At 60.0% G+C, this 21,384-nt stretch overlaps 2 protein-coding genes across 3 annotated transcripts in view; one reads left to right on the forward strand and one right to left on the reverse strand.

Moving 5' to 3' along the window:
* The window catches only part of STX18 (syntaxin 18), a 121,777-nt gene extending 112,928 nt beyond the window's left edge, over window positions 1-8,849 (forward strand). For both annotated transcript variants that reach the window (XM_047090782.1, XM_047090784.1), the window contains 4 exons: window positions 3,986-4,044; window positions 5,360-5,429; window positions 7,077-7,157; window positions 7,862-8,849. In XM_047090782.1, coding sequence (XP_046946738.1) covers window positions 3,986-4,044; window positions 5,360-5,429; window positions 7,077-7,157; window positions 7,862-7,957 — 306 coding nt within the window. In that variant the 3' untranslated portion in view covers window positions 7,958-8,849. The remainder of the gene's footprint in view (window positions 1-3,985; window positions 4,045-5,359; window positions 5,430-7,076; window positions 7,158-7,861) is intronic.
* A 300-nt stretch (window positions 8,850-9,149) lies between these two features.
* NSG1 (neuronal vesicle trafficking associated 1) overlaps window positions 9,150-21,384 on the reverse strand; it is a 30,598-nt gene continuing 18,363 nt past the window's right edge. The window contains exons 3-4 of the mRNA XM_047090785.1: window positions 17,340-17,450; window positions 9,150-10,583 (exon numbers count right to left, since the gene is read on the reverse strand). Of these exons, the coding sequence (XP_046946741.1) occupies window positions 10,380-10,583; window positions 17,340-17,450 (315 nt within the window). The 3' untranslated portion in view covers window positions 9,150-10,379. The remainder of the gene's footprint in view (window positions 10,584-17,339; window positions 17,451-21,384) is intronic.

Consider the following 21,384-nt stretch of genomic DNA (forward strand, 5'->3'; position numbering starts at 1 on the left):
CCCTTTTGGGGCCCTCTGTTTGGAAATCTGACTTCTAAATGGAATGAGGCAGTTAATACTGCCTAACACGCATGTAACACACAACACATGCCAAGTACGGCCCTGACCGCTTGAGTGTTTATTAATGTAGCCACCCCGTGTGGTAGGGACTGTCGCTGGCCCCATTTTACAGCGAGCTCCCAGGTCCTAGGCCTTTAAATGTGGTGCCTGCCGCCATGCTTGAGCGGTCAGGGGAACTTGCTCCAGACATCCATCTGTGTTGAGCGAAAGCACTGCATTTTGGTGGGAGACCAAACAGTATGGAGTGGAAGGAGCCACGGCAGGAGGCCCACACAGACAGGCTGGCTGCTGTCATGCCTCTCGGGCCCTGTTTGTCCACCTTCCTTGTCCTGCAGGCCTCGTGTCCCGCATTCTAGTGCCTCACAGAACAGGGGGCCCTGTGACAGGCAGGCCGGTCTTCCCCGGGGCCGGGGGAGGGGGGGGGGGGGGTGGTCCCCCACCCCTGTCCTTGGTGCTGACTGTGGAGACCAGGCCTCCTTGGCTACTGCACCTTGTGAGGTCCCTGTCCCTCTGGGGGACGGATGCCACGCCAGCCAGCTGCCGGCGAGCCCCAGTGAATGCTGTGTGAGTGCCCCAGAACCCTCTCAAGTCACAGTGCCCTCTAAAATTTGAAACCAGAGAGGTGGAAGGGGCCTTCGGAATATTTCATGACTCATTTTGCGTATCTGGAATCTCAGTCCCAGGAGATTAATAATAGTTAACATTTAGTGGGGGCTTTGTATGTGCCACGCACTCTGTACGCAACTTTACATGCATTATTAGCGCGTCTTTCTCTAGTAAGTACTGTCTCCGTCCCATTTTAGTGACAAAGACAGAGGCACAGAAAAGTTACCTGCCTAAGGGCATATAGCTTTGAAGGTAAAGGAGCCATCATCATCCCTCCCCACCCTCGGCATCAGGCAGGAAAGGATAAGAATCACTACGTCGTCTGTTCACAAAGAGGCCCTGTCACATGACAGGCCGGACAGAAGCCAGTGACTGGTCCAGGGGTCAGTCACCCCAGGAGTTCCCATTGAGGCCACAGGGGCTGGCTCGCTGAAGTCCCGGGCGTGTCCACCAACTGCCCCTGCCGGCCGGCACCTGCCGCTCCCTGCCTTCCTCTGCAGAGGAGGGGTGAGGTGTACAGGTTGGCCATCAAGACAGCATCGGAAACCACCCTGAAATGTGGCACAGGTGAATGTTGTCAGCGGCCTGGCCATTACCTGATCTGCCTGAGCCCTGCCACACCCCATTAAGTGGGTCCCTCGCACCTGGCTATGGGAAAAACAGGTGGTGTTTTTGAAGACACAGCTCCATTGTAACTCCCGCCCCCAAATGGGGGCCGCTTTCCGTAAAGGTCCCGGCCACGCCAAACTCTCCCCTCAGCCCTGTCACCGCTTGATCCCTTGAGGCATTTGTTTCTTTTGCTCCGCCCCCCTTTGCTCCCCCCCACCCCACCCCCACCCCCAATGGGTACTTCTCAGGTGGCATTAAGAACCCATAGGTTGAAAGGAAATCAGAGCCAGAATCTGATCCTGCTGCTGACAGGAGTCCTTCAGAAGTAACAGCTCCCCAGAACCCCGAGAGGGGGAGTGGGTGCCTCATGCCCAGAGCTGGGGAGGGGACAGAGAGGGCTTTGTTCCGGGGGACATTCCCGCAGTAAACCACCTCAAACCCCTAGTCTTGCTTACGAGTAGTTTAGAAAGCATAAAAGGTCTGAGGATTTAAAAGGACAGGGCCGTATTTTGTCATAAAAAAATAAGAAAATGCCCCCTATTCCAGCCCCCTGAGAAAAACCCTGAGTAATACCTGGGAGAATTAGTGAAAGTAAATGAGCACCTACATGCTGAAGTAATTGTTTTTTTCCTTAAATTACCGGGCTCTGAAGTAACTGTTGAGTTGACAGCTAACAGGGCTGATAGCTTCAAACTCAAGAGAGTGAAGTTTTTATTCCCTTAAATAGCCTGATTTCATAATTAGAAGGGCCGTCCTGGTACCGTGTCAGCATCCTGCCCGTGCTTGAGGCGGCCCAGCAGAGCGCCCCCCGCCGGCCCTTCTGGAAACTGTGCCGGCCCACCCATTTTCTGACCCAGTAGGTCTGGGGTGCAGTGGAGGCCCCTTTGTGTTTTGACAAGCAGGGGGACTGACAACCGGTGCCCTGCAGTGTGGTAGGCCCTGCATTGTGCTGGGGCCAGAGGAGAAAGCCTCTCCCCAGGCGGGAAGACGGCCCCCCAACAGGGGCAAGAAGTGTAGCGATGGATCAAGTGCAGGGGAGTTTTATATTATAAAGGACAGGAGATGGTAGGTGATTAAACCTGCCTTGGGGCGTCTGGTCTCTAGGAAGGTGGCTCAGCTGGGTTTCGAGGAAACAGTCGGAGACCCCCGCGGGGTGGGGGGTTGGTGCGCGGCGGCCTCCATCAGCTCTCATCTAGTCTGTGCAGGGGTGAGGCAGTGTGCTGCAGGAGAAGGCTGCGCCTCAGCGCTGATCTACAGGGCCACGGACAGGGCCGGCCTGGTGCGGTGTGACGTGACTGGCATCTTAGATCACTCTGACGGAGGGGTGGGGGGCAGATTGGAGGAGAGTGAGAGGTGATGAGGGCAGAGCACAGGCACCAGGGAGGGAATGGATGCAGCAAGGGTGCGGGTGAACTGGCAGACAGGACGGGAGGGTGCCCGCGTGGAGGGCTGGGGGGGGGGGGCTGGGAGGGGAGGGGGGCAGACGGAGCAGAGAGTGAGCACAGCACATGCCCTCCCTGTGAAGTCAGGGGGCGACTGGGCAGGGAGAACGTGAGTCCCTGCGCGTGACCTGCTCAGCACGGTGTCTGCTGTGACTTCCCTAACCGTTGTTTTCCCTCCATTGTTGTTTCACTGAGCAAGTCTGGTTGGAGCCTCGGTTGGATCGCAGAGCCTGGGAGGCCCAGAGCTCACCTCCACCCGTCCCCCCACACAGCGCCTGGCGCAGACCGCGCCTCCGAAAACAGCTGTGGACAGGACTGCCGCTTTAGTAGATGTGAAGGAAAGAACGCGCGTGAGGCCTTCTCGGACTTGGGTTTGACGCGTTCCCACCCTCAGGCAGCTCCTAGTCAAGGGGGAGTTTGGGACATGCACAGCTTATTACCGGGCTGAAAATGGCTAACGTCCTGAGAGATCTTCACGAGGTTTCACAAGGTGCTAGGCCAAGGTTAGAAACTGGAGAAAGAAGTTCCAGCTCGGGGGCCGGGACAGGTCACGGAGAAGGTGGCGTTCGCGCTGGGGCTGTGGGACGTGGGCCCCCGCCCGGGGCTGAGTACACACTCAGGCCAGTGGAGTGGGCGTCCGAAGGCGGGGTTGCGGGTCCCGCAGCGAGGAGGAGATCTGGCCCCGCGGCACGGCGAACCCTCAGACGTGCCATCCTCTTGTGGGGCTGGTGTCAAGTTGGCAGGAACGGTGGGGGCAGCAGCTGTCTGCTCCGAGTTTACGCGGCTCCGATGGGCTCCCGGGTGTCAGGGTGGCGCCCTCACCCAGACTGAGTCCTGAAGCCCGATCGCCAGCCTGAGCCCGGGAACACAGCGCTTCGGGCTGCTGGGCCTGTGTTCCTGTCACGGTGGACTGGCCAAGGCGTGGCTCTGAAATGGGACTGCCCTGCCCTCAGCTGAGCCGCTGGAGCTCAGCGCCCCACTTAAGACAGTGCCAGAGGGAGACAGAGCAGCAGGAAGGACAGCAGGCGACCCGCCCCGCCCCGCCCGCACCTTCCCAGGTGTCACGTCGGCTCACAGGCAGGGAGAAGTCCGGCCACAGGGATGTTTTCACACTGATGCCGCATCCCTCCACGCCAGAAGGAGGGACTCGGTGGCCACCCTCGGAGGGCAGATCGAAGATTTCCGAGCAGATGCCTTGCTAGACCCTTGCCTTTGACCGTGTTGCTTTTGAGTATGACGTCACCCTTAGTGTGTTTGTCTCCTCACAGTTTGAACAAGAGAACCAGCGCCTAATTGGTGAGATGAACAGCCTGTTCGATGAAGTGAGGTATGTATGTGGTTCCTAGGAGCTGATGACCTCAGCTTTTCTAGGAACTGGGAACTTTTCATTTACTTCGATGGCCAGGCATCCCCTTGTGGCCCTGGCCACGTGCACCCCCCTCAGCCATTCGGGGTCAGGGCAGCTGCCCAACTTCAGTGACTCCCCTTAACCTGCGGGCCCTTGGGAGGTCACCCCCTCTGTGCTGCCTCCAGGCTCCCAGTGACCGCAAGTTGCACGGTTAGTGCCACCACGTGGGGGCTGTTAATTCCATGGCTCCCGGGTAAGGGGGCGGGCCTTGTGAGGGATGGCTGGCCAGGTGCAGCCTCCTGCATATGGCTCCGCTGGGGTCCGTCTGCCCCCTCAGCAAAGGGGTCGGCAGCGTGGAAGGAGAGTGGCCGTGCCCACGTGAGCCATCGCTGGCCCGCCCTCTAGGGGAAGCACGTGGGTGGGGCCTGTTTCCCCGAGAGTGTCTGGAGCATCTGGAAGGAAGGCCTGGGCCTTGGCAGGGAAATTAAACCCGCTGTGCTGTGGGCTCATCCAAAAGAAAGTGCGTCCTGACGCTGTACCCACAGCCCCCGGGGACTCTGATGGCACCTGTGCTCCTCTGCGGCCTCTGCCCTCGCTCTGTGGGCCTTGCGGTCCTTGCTCCGAGATTCAGTCCCCGCCCGCCTCACTTTTCCTTCCCACACCCGGAAGCACGGGAGGAGCGGCGGCCGGCTGCCCCGACACGGCTCAGGCCCTGCCGCCCCCATTTCTAGACCCGTGCCACCCCCCAGCCCACGCCCGGGGCGCCCTTGCTGGCCCTGAAACAGCGAGAAGCTCAGACGCTTGGTTGCTGAACCCAGACACGTTTTCAGACAGAACCGGAGGACTTTTCCTTTCGCCAGGAAGTTGGTTTGGGTGGCAGCACCCTGCCCCTCGACCTCCTGGGCGGTAACGACGTTGAGTGGTCGGCACACGCTGGCGTTCTGAGTCTCCGCCGCGTTACCGTGGTTACCGGGCCGGGTACGGGCCTTAGCATTCGAAGGCTGCCTGTTGCAACCAGGGGTGCAGACTCCGAGGCAGGGGTACCGCGGGTCAGCTTGCAGGGGAGGGCTGGTTCCGCAGTGCAGCGCGCCCCCTAAGCGAGAGACTTCAGAGGAGAGCCAGGAAGTGCAATGCCGGCCTCCTCCTTCCTGAGCCTGACGTGGTGCCCCCCCACGAATGATGTGGTGTCCCCTCCCATTTCTCACTTACGTGGTCCATTTAGAAATGTGTAACACTCCTGCTAGAACCACCACCTACTAATAGTTGTATGTAATTTTTTTTTTCTTTAATGAAGGCAAATCGAAGGGAGAGTGGTTGAAATTTCCAGGCTCCAAGAAATATTCACGGAGAAGGTTTTACAACAGGTAAGAAAAAAATTACGATTTAAGGTTTAGCTAAAAAGAATCTACTGTGACATCTACTGTGACATCAGGGTGCTTGTTCTGAGGTTGCCTGATCTCTACAGCCATGTGCCCCGAGCTGCGTGGGTTCGTACAGCTCCTCACGTGAGGGCCTCCTGACCCCCCGGTGCAGCCTCTGTGCGGGGCAGGGAGCTCTCTGTACCTAACCCACTGCTGGCTGGCCCAGGCCGGACTGGGTGGGAGTCCAATGCCCACAGAGGAGGGAGTTGGGTAGATCTTCCTTCCGGGTGCCTCTGAGCTAGTTTTCCTGTCTGCAAACGGAGTGGCCCTCGCAGGACCGTCGTGAGGCTCGGAGATAACCCACAGGAAGCACCCAGCACACCTGGCGGGTCGACAGTATGACTTAGGGCTCACACTTGGCCCTCTCGGAACGCCAGGTCCGTGCCACCTCAGGTGTCCCGTCCACACAGGAAATAGGGTTGTTCTCTGAAGGGGATTTTCATGTTATTTCTTCCTGCCTCCAGTTCTGAAACTCGTCCGGCCAGTAACTGGCAAAACTTTTAGGGACCCGATAAATTTATCCTTCTTTTTAGCATCCACAGACCGTGGAACGGTTTCAGAGTCAAAATCATTTCTGCTGCATTGTGTTAAACTGGCCCAGTTGGCCTAAGACCCTCCCGCCCCCACAAAACCTGCCCGAAACCTCACAACCAGAGTCGAATCGCTGTAAATTTAGGTATGTGCAGTCTGACGGAAAGTTCGGGTTCACGAGTTACCCTTTCTAACTACATTGAAGGACCAATTTAAGCGTGTATGTGCTAAGCCTCCACTTAGAAGCCTGATGGCTGTCACTTCAGCCTCCTGACCCATAAAACAGCTAAGTGAGCTGTCCCTGTCAGAGCACACGACTTGCTTCCAGGGACAGCTCAGCGTGGCAGGAGAGCTCAGAGGCCACGTCGGGTCACACACACTGGCTCCGATCCAATCCTGACTTCCAGTGTGTCAGGTGACCTGGGCACCCCAGCCACACTGCCTTCTTCAGACTGGGCAGATGTCCCCCCCCCGCACTCTCAGGGCTGGGGCTCGAGGTTCCTGATGCACTTCCAGCTCGTGGCAGGCTCTCGGTACACGGGAGCTGATGTTTTTACGGTTTAGGTTTTCTTTTCTTTCTTTTTTTTTTTTTTTAAGAGAGACACAGATGGTGAGACACGAAGCGCTCCCCTGAAGCTAGCGTGCACGTCTGAAAGCACACGCATCTGGAAGCTCGTGTCTCTGGATTTCATAAATACGCGGGGGGGACCAGAGGGAAGCCCCTGGCATGCGGTGGCTGCTACGTGTTGGCAGCTCTCGCGTTTGTCCCTTCTGGCCGGCAAGTGGCACAGGAGGTAGCAGCTGGGGGTGGAAGGGCGGCAGGCACTGGGTTCTGGTCCCAGTCCTGCCACGTGGTTGCTGCGTGACTCTTGGCAAATTACTAAACTTGTCTGAACCCTGACTTTCCCTTTTGTAAAACGGGGCTGTGCCTGCCCCTCGGGACCTGGCGAGGACCCACAGGCTCCCGCTTGTAAAGCCCCGGCTGCTCCTGGCTCCTGATGTCCGGATGCTCGGGGAAGGAGATGGTGGTCGGGTCTACCTGTCTCTCCTCTTCCATAGGAAGCCGAGATCGACAGCATTCACCAGTTAGTTGTAGGGGCGACTGAGAATATCAAGGAGGGCAACGAAGACATCAGAGAGGTGAGTACCCTTGGGCCCCCCAGGCCCCACCGGCCTCCCTGTCCGGGCAGCGGTGGTAGTCTTGCGGGCAGTCAGGGCTGCGTGAGAGCCTTGCCGGGGCCCAGCCTGCAGGGCTCACCTCCTAACCGTGCCGACCCCTAAGACAGTCACATTTCTGTCCTCGCCAAACCCGGGGCACCTGCTATTACCAAGACACAGGACTCACCGCCCTCCAAAGGAGCAATCGGAGGCACACGAGGCCACTCTTGGCAAGGGTTGGATTAGCCACCTGCACCAGGGGTGGGCGCCACCGGAGAAGCTTGTTGGACCCCCCACCCCGAGGGCCAGAGCCCTGGTCCCTGTTTATCGAGGCCACCACAGTGGACTCTGTTGAGTGGACGTGGTCTTCTGAGTGTGGTCCTCGGTTTGGGTTGACGTGGGACCATTCCTGGGCCACTACAGCTGCCGGGCCAGCCGTGGGGCTCTTTTTAACCCTGGGCCCCGCGTGGGCCGTTTCCGGGTGTTTGCTGGGAGAAGGGTGTAGGACGTCTGAATAAGGGGGAGACACCTGTTTGTTTTCTGGTGGATTCTAAACCCACTGTTTGGCTCTGCTTACTAATTAAGGTAAGCATAAGCTCCAGGGTAGGGAGTGAGTGCGGACACACGGAGAGCGTGAGCACTCCTCAACCCAAAATCCTGTGCTCCTGCCCTTCCCGCCCCCCCAGGCCATCAAAAACAACGCCGGCTTCCGAGTGTGGGTGCTCTTCTTCCTGGTGATGTGCTCCTTCTCCTTGCTCTTCCTGGACTGGTACGACAGCTAGTCTGCCCTGCTCGCTCCTGGCGCATGGGGCGCTGTCGAGGGTCTCCGGCATCGGACCAGGGCTGTGCCCAGATCCTACCACGTTGGGGGGAGGGGGCGGTGGCAGAGCTACGTGCTCCCACAAAAGGGACACCCAGACCTGTGGTCTTAGCCCGTTTAGTAGCTGAAAAAGAAACTAATGAACACAAATTGACAGTGGACTGCGTGGCACTCCTGAGGCAGGGTGGAAGAGAGGGGGGTCGTTACTGGCTGCACCCAAACTGGCGGCCCACGTGGAGGGGCTGCCCGGAGGCGGGGCTCAGGGAGGCACCGACCTGGCCCTTCCAGTGGCTTAGGGAAGAGTGCTGGGTGATAACTTCTCACGGCAAGCGACCATCACTTAGTTTCCTGTGGCTTCCTGTCTGCCTGAGCCAAGTGCTACAGAGTCGCTACGTTGTAGAAAACTCGCCTTTGCCTCACAAATATAATAAATGCAACTACAGTTACTTCGTGTAATATCAGTGGGTCCAGATACAGAAGGTTGGCGGACGCCTGCCTGCCCGTGGGGGAAGGGGTGTGGGGACAGACCCTGGGCCCTCAGCAAGGGGCTGCTGGGGCCCAAGGAGCATTTGTCTGCCCTTGGGCCCGTGCACCTGTCCCTCTAGAACAGGTGTTCCTGTTTGCAGTGGGAACCACATCTGTGCAGAGAGCATGCTGGTGTTCACGGGGCCCCATCTCGGTGTGGGTGCCGATGGCTCTGCGTTGCCCCCTGCAAAATCGTGTGCTGTGTATGCAAAATCGAGAGTCTGTGGTGCAGCCACAGGGACCCTTGTGTTCTTTCTCTGCACAGAGTGAAAATGTCAAAAGTTACATGTGAATGGATTTACAGTCAATAAAACGTCTACTAGAAAATACAAAGGGGTGATGCCTTAGCAGTGCGTTTACGTGGGCTAGAGCTTTCATAGATGTATCTGTGCGGGAGAGTTTGGCACGTAGTCAGTGCTTCTCGTGCGTGCTTACATCACACCCTCACAGCACGCAGCTCTAGAACACGCGCCCCGGCTCCAAGGCCACGGTCATGGTTGCGAAACACCCTCCATAATAAAATCCGGTTCTGGAAGCATATTTCAGAAAGCAGTGATGGAGCTGGCCGTGGCCACCACGCTTGTTTGCAACAGATCTCAAACTCATTGCCATTTATTTTTGACCTAGTGAAAACAGTGAAACTTCTGACATGTCCACCAGAAACAGCACAGATAACATGGAAGAAAATGTCTGCGGATGCCTTGTTTCCATTTAATGGTTTTACACACGTAGCTTAGCTAACTGGCAATTTTGTAAACATATCCTTTAATGTCAAGATTCAGCTTGAAATGTAACTTCTTTACAAAGATCGTGAATTGAAATGTCCTCATTGGATCTGCAAGTTGCCACGCCAGCCCCTCCCAGCCTCCCCTGCCTGCTTCTTACGTGAAAAGATTTCTAGTTCACAAAATAAAAATCAGTCTTGGCTTCCCAGCAATTACATTTTGACTTTGCCAACACAAATAAGGTCTTAAAAACTAACTCGCTAACAGGGCTGTTGGTGCAAATTTATTCATTAACAGGACAGAACAAAAAAGACCAAAGGGTGTCGCTCCTATTCAACACGTCATAGAGCAGACTACCTACAGGGGCCCGGACTTCCTCAGGCCCGTGGCCCAGGGTCCTCCCACAGCCCCTCACCACACGTGCTGGGACACTGGACCCGGTCTACATGCGCCGGCCTGAAGCACGGTGCTCTCCGCGCCAAGGTGCCAGCCAGCTCCAGGGGGCGGAATAGAGCCTCCCGAGCGGGCCCTCCTGCGGGACACTCGGCCGCTTCGGAGTGGGCGCGGGGAAGGGAAGGGCGCACCCGCTACCGGACGTCCCATTTCCTTCCTTCTCTGCACCTCTCACTGCCATACATCATGGTGATGGCCCGGCTGCCGCCTGATTGAAGGTGGGAAGAAATCTGAAGTACAGCTTGCTCTTAACCAAGTGGGGACCCGTCTAAATATGGCTGTGGAGTAAGGTTTGCAAACAGCAGTGCGGTGGGGAGGGGGAGGGCAATAAAAAAAAAATTGATTCCACGAAACGCATTATTTATCTGAATCCAAACCCCTTGCATATCCAGTGTAAATTTACTTTCTGATGGCATCCCATAAATCCCAGTAAAGCAGCTAAATTAAGATTCCTTAACATGGAACGTGGTGTCACAGCTCTTTAAGCAATGCTGATATGCACTTGATCTTATGCCCATGAGCGGTCGGCAGCAAGTTTTATTGGCAAAGCAGCATTAGCAAACAGAAGCGGTTGCACCATAAATGAGTAACCTCTAAATTATCGGTAATTATATTTAACGAAACGTCCCTCCAAGTCCCTTTGTTACCTTCGAGTGACACATTGTGAGGAACCTGCCCGTCTCACTGAGCTGACTTGTCAGCGGCTTCGGTCTCCTGCTCGGACAGCTTCTCTTCTGACAGAACCGACATCCAGGGTGAGACGGAGCGTGTGATGCTCTGCTTGGCCAGGTTGTAGTGGTTGATGACGGTGTAAAACTTCTCCCGGGCACTGGAGTCTTGCTCCGCGTAGTAGCTCTCCAAGCCTTCTGGAATGCACTGGGTGTTCTGAAAGACAAGGGGCCGTGGAGACGAAACGTCTCGATGCTGCGGGGATGCCGGAGGGTCTCCGGTGAACACCCCCCAGGTGTTTACGGGGACCTTCCCTGGGCTTAGAGGAGAAACGCAGCCCAGCCACCGCCTGCACTGGTCCCACCGCGACAGGACAGACATCTTTAGCGAGGCCGTGACGCAGCGGGGCTTGGGCTGCAGGGGCACGATGAGCTGTCCTGTCCTGCTTCGCTGAAGATCTTCCGCTAGTTGTCATTTATGTTACATCTACTAGAAAATACTTTGGACCTGTCTGCTGGAAACACAGATAGTAAAAGAAGGGAAGTCAGGAAAACCTCCTGGGAGCTGGATCTTTAGTAGGCCTTCTCCAGAGGAGGGCGCGCCCTCGAGGCAGAGGAGATGAGCCTCACAGACAGGACAGTGCCAGCAGGGTGAGGAGGGCACTGGGAAGGATGACCGGGGTCAGACGGCCACACAAGGGCTAGAAGTCCCGTCGGGGAGCTGGTGTGACCTTGTGACCCAGAAAGCAGGAGCCCAGACAGCAATACGGTGGGGGGGGGGGGGGGAGGCAAGGGAGTGGGCTATCCCAGGCAGCTGTCCACGAAGGAAGAGGCTTCATCCCTACAGGCCACGGAACCCTGAGGGGGCCTGAGGTGGGGGAGTCCAGTCCATAGCTCTCATCAGCTGGTAAAACGTCCAGGACCCCAGAGACATCCTGCACCCAAGGCTGCCTTTCCTGGTGGGTCCAGGAGCCGACCCAGGCCACTGGGCCACCACAGCTGACGCGGCCCGAGCACACCATACACGTGCAGCTCACCGGGCCCACGAGCCAGGTGGGCGGGGCTGCAGATGATCGGCTTCCACGGCGCATTCTCCCGAGTCAAGCAGGCGCTTGGTGCTGAGCTAACTACACTTCCCAGCTCCTGGCAGCCGGGCCAGAGGGACGGGCGTGGATGCCCACCCTCCACCTCTCCCGCGGCCCTTTCTCGCTGGCTTCGACTGCCCAGAGGCGGAGAATGCCCCGAGGGGCTGGCAGGGCAGCACAAGACCGAATCAGGGCTCCAGGATGATCTCACAGAACTGCCTCCCCCCCCCCCCACCCCGCCTTCTGCCTGGAGCCTTCGTGTGAGAGAGACGGACCTCCCGCCTCGTGGAAACCACGTTACCTGTGTGTCTGAGCAACCAAAGCAATACACGAACGCCATGGCCTCTTCCTCAGTGAGGGGAGACCACAGCAAAGACGGGTGCCTGGCCTTGGCCACCTCCACACTCACCAGGAAGAGTCTGAGGACCCAGGCTCTCTGCCTACCGCGAAGGGTCTGACTCAGCACCTTTGTATCCCTAAACCTCCCCAGACGATTCTGAGGCTCCGCATGCTGCACGCAGTGTCTCGGCCAAGGCTGCCCCGCTGGCGGGTGCACCGCCCGGATCTGAAGCCCAGGCACCATCCACGGCACTCTGACCAGTTAACTCCTGGGGCCTCGCAAGACGCTCAGCGGCGCAGACCGTCCGTTCACCTCTCCTGGGCAAGCGCCTAGTGGAGAAGGTGACAGGATCTTTGATGACATCATCTCGGGCCATCGCCAGGCCGGCCGGCCACAGCTGCTGCACCTCAGACGTGGGCGCTGGGAGACACGAGTGCCGGCCCGGGGTGCACCAGGGGAGCCTCCCCCTGACCTGGGCCCAGCTCTTCCTCGGTCTCTAAAACCCAACGGCAGGTGAAGAAGGCTGCTCCTTGAGATCTGCCCGCAGACGCAACGCCCACCTGCCACTGCCCCGGCAGCAGAGAAAACGGGACTGGGGTTCCGCCACCCATGCTTCCTCCTCCTGACCTGCTTCCTCCTCCCGACCTTCTCTCTGCACCTGACAGCTGGCCAGGCGCTTCCCACGCACGTTCTCTCGCTGCGAGGCAGGTGCCGTTAGCCCCGTTTTCCAGCCGGGGCAGGTGAGACCCAGAGACGCAAAGGCACAGCAGAGTGCCCAGCGCCCCACATGGTGTCGCCGTGGGAGGCCGCCAACAGGTGACCCGCTGGACTCCCGAGTCGAGCAGAGTGAGAAGTGAAACAGTCTGCCCCAGGGCCGGCGGGGCAGAACGTTCTTTTCCCGGAGCCCCGGCAGTGTCTGGTTCAGCCAGAGCTCAAGCCCCAGCTCGGTTGCACACAGGCCTCGGGAACGCGGCTCGGCTCCCCGCGCCCTGCCTGCCCTACCGGCTCAGCCTTCGGAACCTTCACAGGCGAGCGACACACTGTGACGTCGCCCTCTGAACCCCGAGGCCTCCGCAGTGGGCGGCTCCACACAGCCCGGGCCCTGCTCGGTGCCAGACACAGCAACACAGGGCAGAGCACACGACTTGTGCAGAGAGAGCAGGGATGACGCCCCCGTCACAGAAAAAAGCTCCCGCCGCTCAGATGTAGCGGCCGCTCGTGACCGGGGCCCCTCTCCGCCCGGATGGCTCTCCTGGGATGCCGGCCTCGTGTCTAGGACGAGGATGGCTGGGGGTCGGCTCTCCCTCGGGTGGGCTGTCCAGCAGGGTCAGGAGCTGTGCCAGGCACCAGGATCACCGAAAGGAACACGCCAGAGCCTGGGCCACGGGCCCTACGCTACCTACTAGCCCCCGTGCCCGTCCCCGGGGCCTTCACTCAGGAGACCCGGGCTGTGCTCCTCCGACACCGAGAAGTGGCGGGTCTGGCCCCTCAGCAGAGCGAGGTCGGGGCCTCCTCGGTGTGGCTGCTGACGGATGGAGGCTGTCGTGCCTGGTCCGGTGCCCGGCCCACGAGCTACCGTTTCATCACTGCTGGGTCTGGGAAGACAGCGAAGGGGTACAGACAGCACTGGGATCTTGCAGGGGTGGACGACACGTCCACACGCCTCTGTTCCCCAGGACGGACCCGGCATGCCAGGCAGGTGCCGTGGGTACTTCCCTGTTGGGTAACCCAGAGACGAGTGACCGCCGCGGACAGCGGAAAGGGGACGGAATGAACGCATGCTCTCCCCTCAACCCGGTCCTGCCCCGCCAGTGGAGAACAGTCCTCCTCTGGTCAAAGGATCAGAACCACCTTCCGGGAGCACGGAGGACTATTTCCAGAAGAGAAAGGACAAAGGACTGCGGCGTGCCCCACACCCCGCTCTGCCTGTCCAGCCCGTCGGTGGGCCAGGCGGCGGCTTCCGAGTCGGCCCATGCTGCAGGCCAAGTTCACCGCGGTTCCTCCCGCTCTGAGCCTCGGCGCCCCCCGTCTACGAGATGGGGCCGAGGGGCCGCGCATGCTGGGTGGCCGTGAGGACTGTGGTCCGCGATGGGCAGCTCGGGCAAGAAGGCGGGATGTGTCCACGCTCACCCACGCCCACATCCGGGTATCAGGAAGCAGCCGCCCCCGTCCGGCAAGGCAGGTGGCCACCCCCCTCCCCCCCAGCCCCACTGCCACCTGTGCTCCGTCCCCTCCCCCTGCCACTCACCAGCACCCGCCGGGCAGTGTGGGGCTCCACTCCGGTCCAGGACAGGGCCTCCAGGCCTAAGAGAGTGGCCCTGCCCTCGGGGCACCAGGCCAGGACGACGGGCAGTTCTGCCACTGCCCGCACGCGGGCCGCAGGAAGCAAATGCGGGGCAAGCACCACGGTGGGCAGGTGGCAGGTGAGAACCCCAGTTGCGAAGCAGCACGAGGCCAGGCGCTCCCCAGTACGTTCTGACCCGGCCCCCATCAGGCCAGAATCACAGCCACACGTCCCCCTGAGGGGGGCCCTGCCCCTCATCTCTCAGCCATGAAAGCAAATGACCGTCACACCAATGAGGTAATCCGAGGAAGCGTGTTCCAGCCCCGGCACACGGTCAGCACTGGCAAGTGTTCCTCGGGCACAAACTCCACCGAGAGAACGGGGGTGTCTGACCGTCTGCGTCAACACGCAGGGCCGGGCAGTTTCCCAGTACGTGGAAACCCTCCCATGAAACTCCTATGACGACTTCACAGTTTCAAGAAAAAGGCAGGAACTTAGCACCCACCCCCGCCCCTGCCCACCCATCAGGACGGGACACTCTGGCGGGGAGGCCTGGCCGCAAGGAGCCTCCCCTCACCCGCAGCGCAGGTGCCTGCCCTCTGCTTTGTGCCAGGACCTCTGCGGCACCTGTGCCCATCAGCCCTTCCCACGGGCCCCCCTCCGGCTCTGGGGTCAGCAGGACCCAGCCCAGTCTGTGGCCTCAGTCCAGGAGCAGGCCCTCACCACCGCGGGCAAAATGGACTCCTCATTCAGTCTGCACCCTAGGTGACCTGGAAGCGGTGACCCCGGGCACGCACAGTCACCCTGGCCGCCTCTCTGCCTGGCACTGGGTATCTGCCTGTCTGCTCGCCACTTGTCTCCCCACCAGAACACCGGCCCCACGGGCAGGGCCTGGACTCCTCCCGTCCTGCACCACATGCCCAGCACCCAGCAGGGCTCCCCACAGGAAGCACTGAATAAATACGTACGAAGGACCCATGGGGGGTGACCTTGGGGCACAAGGAAGATCGTGTCCATGCTGCATCTAACCACCGATACAACGGGGATCTACTGGTACCTACCCAGGTTTTGGGAAGCATTCAGAAATCCCCGTGTGAAAACCCCTGTGAACCGTCAGGTCTGTGTGTGACGTGTACAATCGCAAAACAGGCGGAAAGGCAGGGAGGGGACTTCGGCACGCATCGCACTTCTCCCCCCTCCAGCTTCAGCCAAGGGCTCTTGGACCCAGGCTAGTAGTTCTCCAGCCCTTCAGCTGTGTTTTCCAGGAAGGACATCTGCCCCCAATTAGATGGAAACGCCAGTGGAAGATGCCCAAGTCCCAAGGGACGCAGCTACAGAACACTCACCTGGTGCCGGCTGGGCACCAGGATCACCCGTCCCGGCCTCTGAACGCACAGGCACCTGCCCCCTTCCCTGCCAGGACCCTCAGAACCAGGCCTTCATCTCTGACTCCGCCTGCCTGCGCCAGCAGAACTTGGCCTTGCAGGGAGGGCGGGGCAGCTTCAGGCTGCACCCTCCTCCTCCGTGCAGGACGCGTGCCCCGGGCCCAGAGAAAGAGCCAAGACGCGGACCCTGCATCCTCCTGATGGAGCCGCTGGCCCCTGTTCTTTGTGAGCAGCCCGTCTAGTCCCAGGAAGCTGTCCTCTGCACACGTGGGTCCCGTCAGGGCACCGTGCCCACATCTGCTCTGCCTCCTCCCCATGACCTCGGCCCCCCTGCGTCACCCAGCCCTGGGCCAGGCTCTCCCCTGCATCCCAGAGTCACTCTTCAGCCTTGTGTCCCGTGGGTGTCCTCTCCATCCCCAGCACCCTGCCGAGTCTCTTCCCAGGCTCCCGGCAGCAGCCTGCTGGGCCATCTCGCCAACCCTCCAGCCTCCCTGGGCCACTGAGTGTGAGTGGCCGTCCTGTCGCTCCCCACCCCCCTCCACTCCGGGGGCCCCTGCCTGGCCCCAGAGGTGGTGCACAGACTGGCCACAGCTGGCTCATCCCCCGCTGCCTCCAGGCCGACCCTGCCTGCGTTCTGCCATCAACCGTGTTTGCCGCTCCCCTAGCCCGCCTGGTCCGGCCCGGCTGGCCTCTGGAGTCTGCTGATGTACGTACTCGGTCAAGGCCAGCCCTGCCCTCCTCCCAGCCCCCCCAAGGCCTCTGGGCTGGTCTCCTCCAGATAGCCTGGCCCAGGGTGTGGATGGGTCTGCTGAAAGGGTGGGGTGTGGGGGGGGTTCCCCGGGTCCCCACGCAGCTCCCTCACTGGCCTCCTAGAGGCAACCTGACCACCCTTCTAGAAACTGCAGCGCCCGACCCTGCCTTGCCCTTTGGTTTTCCAGGGCTCATACCCTAACTCAGAATACAACCGATTCCACGCGTCTTTTGAGGAGGGCAGGGAGCTTCCCAAAGGTGGAGGTCTCTACCCGATGGGCCCAGCTGTGCTGCACCCGAATACCAGCGGCAGCCACTGTACGTGGCACGCACAAAATGCATACCTGCCGGCCGGGGGAGGGCCGCAGGGTCAGAGCACTGCGCACGGGCGACATGCCGGGAAGCGGGAGGTCTGTTGAGCCTGCTGCCCCGTGCGAGCCTTCTGCTCCCTCACGGCCGCGAGACCCAAAGCAAAGCCACCCGGTGACGCGACAGACCAAGCCTGTCCGTGTACATGCTCAGCACGGGCTTCTCCGGCTTTGATTTCGGCAACACCGGCCCCTGGAAATGGTAGCTTTTCCCTTCACGCTGGCTCTCGAGAGGTCAGAACCAAACGTGGGGGGTCAGGGTGGGGGGCCAGATGCCGCGCTGTGGGAACTGGGAGCAAGTCCACTGGGAGTACATCTTGCCTCCTCCTGCCTTCCCTCCTCCCCTCCATCTTCTCCACTCCTCCCCTGTGTAACCCTCTGTGCCACTTTCAGGCTTTCTGGAACAAGGCCGCGTCGCATCAGCAGAGCAGGCATTTCCGCCAGCATGGAAAGCTGGCCAAGCAGGTGCCGGAGGGACAAGGACAGGCACGGGCGGGAGGCGGGGCGTGCCCAGCTCTGCTCCCCTTCCCTCTGGGCCTCTGCGCACGCCGCCCCCCCGCCCCCCCCGCCCCCAGCGGAGGTCTGTTCCCAGAAGCTGCCTTGTTTACAGCTCCACCCTGCCTTCTCCCCCTGCCCCTCTGCCTCCCTCCCCTGCTCCCTTCCACAGGGGCCCCATCGCAGGCCACCCGAGGCCAGAGCAGGGCTGTGTCCCTCGGAGAAGGCACGGGGTGGGGGGTGGAGGGCCGGGGGCGGGGCCTTACCTTGAGGATGAAGCCATCAGGGCAGGCACGGTCATATTTGTACACCTTGTAGACGACCAGGAAGACGACGCAGGTGAGGAAGGCCAGGGCAAAGAGGACCAGCACGGAGACCTGTGGGCAGAGGGGGGCCCGTCAGGGTGGCTGCGAGCACCACGTGTGGGGCGGCCGGACAGACGAGAGACGGTCTCCGGAGGGACGCAGCTGGAAAAGCCCCAGGGAGGCTTCAGCTGCATCACGATGTTCCACTGGACGTTTGGTACCGTCTGCGTTTTTCACGATCTCCACACGCCACCGTTATTTTGAGTGACCCGTTTTTAGCATTCCAGGCCCTGTGGGGAGAGCTCGGGTACAGGGATGATCGAGCGTCACGGACACTTTCTGCCTGCTGCCAGTTACTGAGGTGACGCGGCAGCCACCAGCTGTTCAGATGTCTCCTGCGCCCGGGGCCCCAGCCCTGCCCTCGCGAGCTGGGACCAGCTAGGCAGGAAAGACAGGATCTCAGGGGCCCCCATCACCTCTGCCCTCAAGTTTCCCGCATGCTCGGTTAGTTGTGTCCCTCCCCAGAGGGCAGTCCCCACGAGCCCAGGTGTGGGGCTCGCCGTCACGGAGCGTGTGCTCCTCTGACATTTGCGGATCGACGTGTGACAGAACAGCGGGCGATCCGGCCCCCGCGGGAGGACACAGGGCATAGGGGACAAAGCGACACCAGATCCGGGCACCGGAGGTGCTCACCTGGCTGCTGGGAGCCCCCTGGCAGGGGCAGAGCACATCCGGAGGCTAAAAGGATGTGCAAAGGCACGGCCAGTCAGCTCGGGGAAGCGGGAGCCTTCCTGCTGACGGGCTGCCCCTCCCCACCCGGTTACAGAGGGCTCTGAGGCTCCTGAGGAGGGGGACAGGTTCAGAGCCACGCGGCCCTGGGTGCTGGCACAGAGCAGCCCCCCTCCCCCCGGGGGCAGGGCGGGCACAGCTGTGCCGCTTCCTGAGGCTGCACAAGAGGCCCAGGGGCGAACCCTGTCCTGGCCTTAGGGGACCCGTGCCCGGGTCCCCCGACACCGCGGGGCCTCAGTTACCGTACGAGCTCTCCATCTGGGGAAGCGGAGGGTGGCGCTGGGCCTCACGGGATGTGTGGGGGAAGTTGGTACGCACTGCCCGCTCACCTGGAGGACAGACACTGGCCCGGCTGTGAACCGAAGTCACCAGCCCCGTGCAGCCTCCTACACCCGCCCCAGGCACCACGGCCCTGGTCTGACCGCTGGGCTGTGCCGTGCCACGCGGAAGCCCCTGAACCTCTCTGGTCCCCAGGCCCCTCACCTGTGACACAAGACGACACTTCCCCACCTCCCAGTTGCCATGAGGATACGAGGGAGGAATGAACTGGACAGACACCCACGAGGAACGGTAGGAACTACCACAGCGAGTGTTTCCCCATCGCTGGGCCCTGCCTCCATTTCCCGGGCTCTCCATCCCCAGCCTTCAGAGTCCTTCTGAGGCCTGCAACTCGGCCTTGGCCGGACCCGGCCCAGTCCAGCGCTGGGCGGCACGGAGGTGAAGGGTGCAGCCCACTGTGCCTTCCTGGCGCGGTGCTGACACTCGTCACGCTCCAGGCGGCTCCCACGCCCTGGGCCCCTGGGGCCCAGGGGCACCCAGACTTCTCCCTTCTCCCGCACGCCCAGCCTGGCTGCCGCCTCCCCACCGCTCCCACCTCCCACTCACTGCAGCCGGGACACTTGTCCCCTGTGTCCCCTTGTCCAGGGAACAGCCCCTCGGGCCCCAGGCAGCCAAGAAGTCTCCGCATCCCCTTCCCTGAGGCCCTTCCTGCCCATCCCTAAGTCCCACCCGTCCCCATTCTCTGCCCCCCAAGTCCCTTCTTCCCTTCCCGTGACCTCGCGACCCCTCATCTGGACCGTCAGGGCTGTCACCCTAAGGGTCAGAGGCCCTCTGCCTGCCTGGACAGCCTGTGTTGCACGTGGAGCCCGTGCCTGACACAGGGACAGGAGATGAAGTCACAGGTACTTCGGGGCTCAAAGCGCCCGTGGGAAAGGCCACCGGGTTCCGGTGGTGACTGCACTACACGGCAAGAACGCAGCCTCAGACCCCAGATGGCCCAGGGAGGCCAGAGGCGGCAGGGCACGGGGCTGAAGGAGGTCAGATCTGCGCGGGGGGGGGGGGGGGGGGGGGGCCGCGGCCGGGACACCCAGGCTTTCCGGCAAGAGCCGCCTTGCCGCTGGCGACACCTGGGACGGGCAGGCAGCCCCCACCGGACCCGGGCTCCTGCCCACCAGGGGCAACGAGAGGACCTGGCTCCCCAGGCCCGGTGGGAGGGCTGCAGACGCACGCGTGGTGCTCCTGAGGACGGCGGGCGCTGCGGAAGGACGCGTCTGCCCTGGCCACTGCCCCGTCCCCACCATCGCGCCCGCGTGGGTGGCCCGGCTCACGGTCCAGGCCGCAGAGCCCCCCTCACGCCCGCCGCCCTGTCCTTCCCGAGGGCCCCCCTGCCCCCCGCCCCCCCGCCCCCCGCCCCCCGCTCACCCAGGCTGCTGCTCAGCCGCACCTGCCCTGCCCGGGACCCAGCCATCTGCTGGCAGCCCCTGGGGGCAGCTCGGGGGGCTCCGCGAGGTCGAGAGCAGCTGCTGCTTCTGCCAGGGTGGTCGGTGAGAAGAGCTGCGTTTGACAGAACTGGTTTCCTTCACAAGCCTTCGTGTTTCATTTTGGGCATTTGAAAACATCGTTCCAAGAAGTCCAGAGCATAGCACACAAGAGGTTAAGAGGCCCTGTTAGAATGTTCTCTCCTCGGGGCTCCCGGGGAGGGGGGCGGGGGCTCAGTCGGTTGAGCAGCTTGACTTCAGCTCAGGTCACGATCTCACAGTTCGTGGGTTCAAACCCCATGTTGGGCTCTGTGCTAACAGCGTGGAGCCTGCTTCCAATTCTCCCTCCCTCGCTCCCTGCCCTTTCCGCACTCGTGCTCACTCTCTGATAAATAAAATAAACAAACAAACCCTTTAAAAAGTAAAATAAAATCGGGGCACCTGGGTGGCTCAGTGGGTTGAGCATCCGACTTCGGCTCAGGTCATGATCTCATGGTTCATGAGTTCGAGCCCTGCGTCGGGCTCCGTGCTGATAGCTCAGAGCCTGGGGCCTGCTTCGGATTCTCTGTCTCCCTCTCTCTCTGCCCCTCCCTAACTCACACTTACTCTCTCTCTCAAAAATAAACATTAAAAAAATTTTTTAAAAAGAGTATTATCTGCTCAACAAAACATTAGACTGAATTCAATAATGCATTAAAAGGATCACACAGCATAAGAGGGTACACCGATTCCAGGGAGGCAGGCACCTTCAGCACCCACGATGTGATACATCACATGAATAAAACGAAGGATAAAAAACACGTGCTCATCTCAGCATATGGAGAAAAAGCATTTGACAAAATTCAATATCCACTTACGATAAAAACTCAACACGGTGGGTATAGAGGGAACACGCCTCAACATAATAAAGGCCGCATAGGACAAGCCCACAGCTAACGTCATAATGGTGTAAAGCTAAAAGCTTTCCCTCTAAGATCAGGAATGAGACAAGGATGTTGACTCTCACCACTTCTGTTCAACATAGTATTGAAGTCCTCACCACGGCACCTGAGAAAAATAAAAGGCACCCAGATTGGAAAGGAAGAAGTAAAACTATCACCCTTTGTATGACGACATGACATTATACATAGAAAACCTTAAGGACTCCACCAAATCACTCTCAGAAGTAATCAACAATTCAACAAATTTGCAGGACACAAAATCAATACACAGAAAGCTGTAGTGTTTCTATACATAAATAGCAAACTACCCAAAAAAGAAAACAATCTCATCTGTATTTCCATTTAAAAGAATCAAATACCTTGGGACAGATTTAACAAGGAGGTGAAAGATCTGTGCCTTGAAAACTTTAAGACACTGATGAAAGAATTTGAAGACACAAATAATGGAAAGGTAGTCTGTGTTCATGGTTGGGGAGAATTAATATTGTTCAAATTGCACAGAGCAATCTACAGATTCAA

The sequence above is a fragment of the Lynx rufus genome, unplaced genomic scaffold, assembly GCF_022079265.1.
Source record: "Lynx rufus isolate CCGP_SWC_20201006 ecotype Redwood Valley unplaced genomic scaffold, mLynRuf1.p SCAF_3, whole genome shotgun sequence".
NCBI lineage: Eukaryota > Metazoa > Chordata > Mammalia > Carnivora > Felidae > Lynx > Lynx rufus.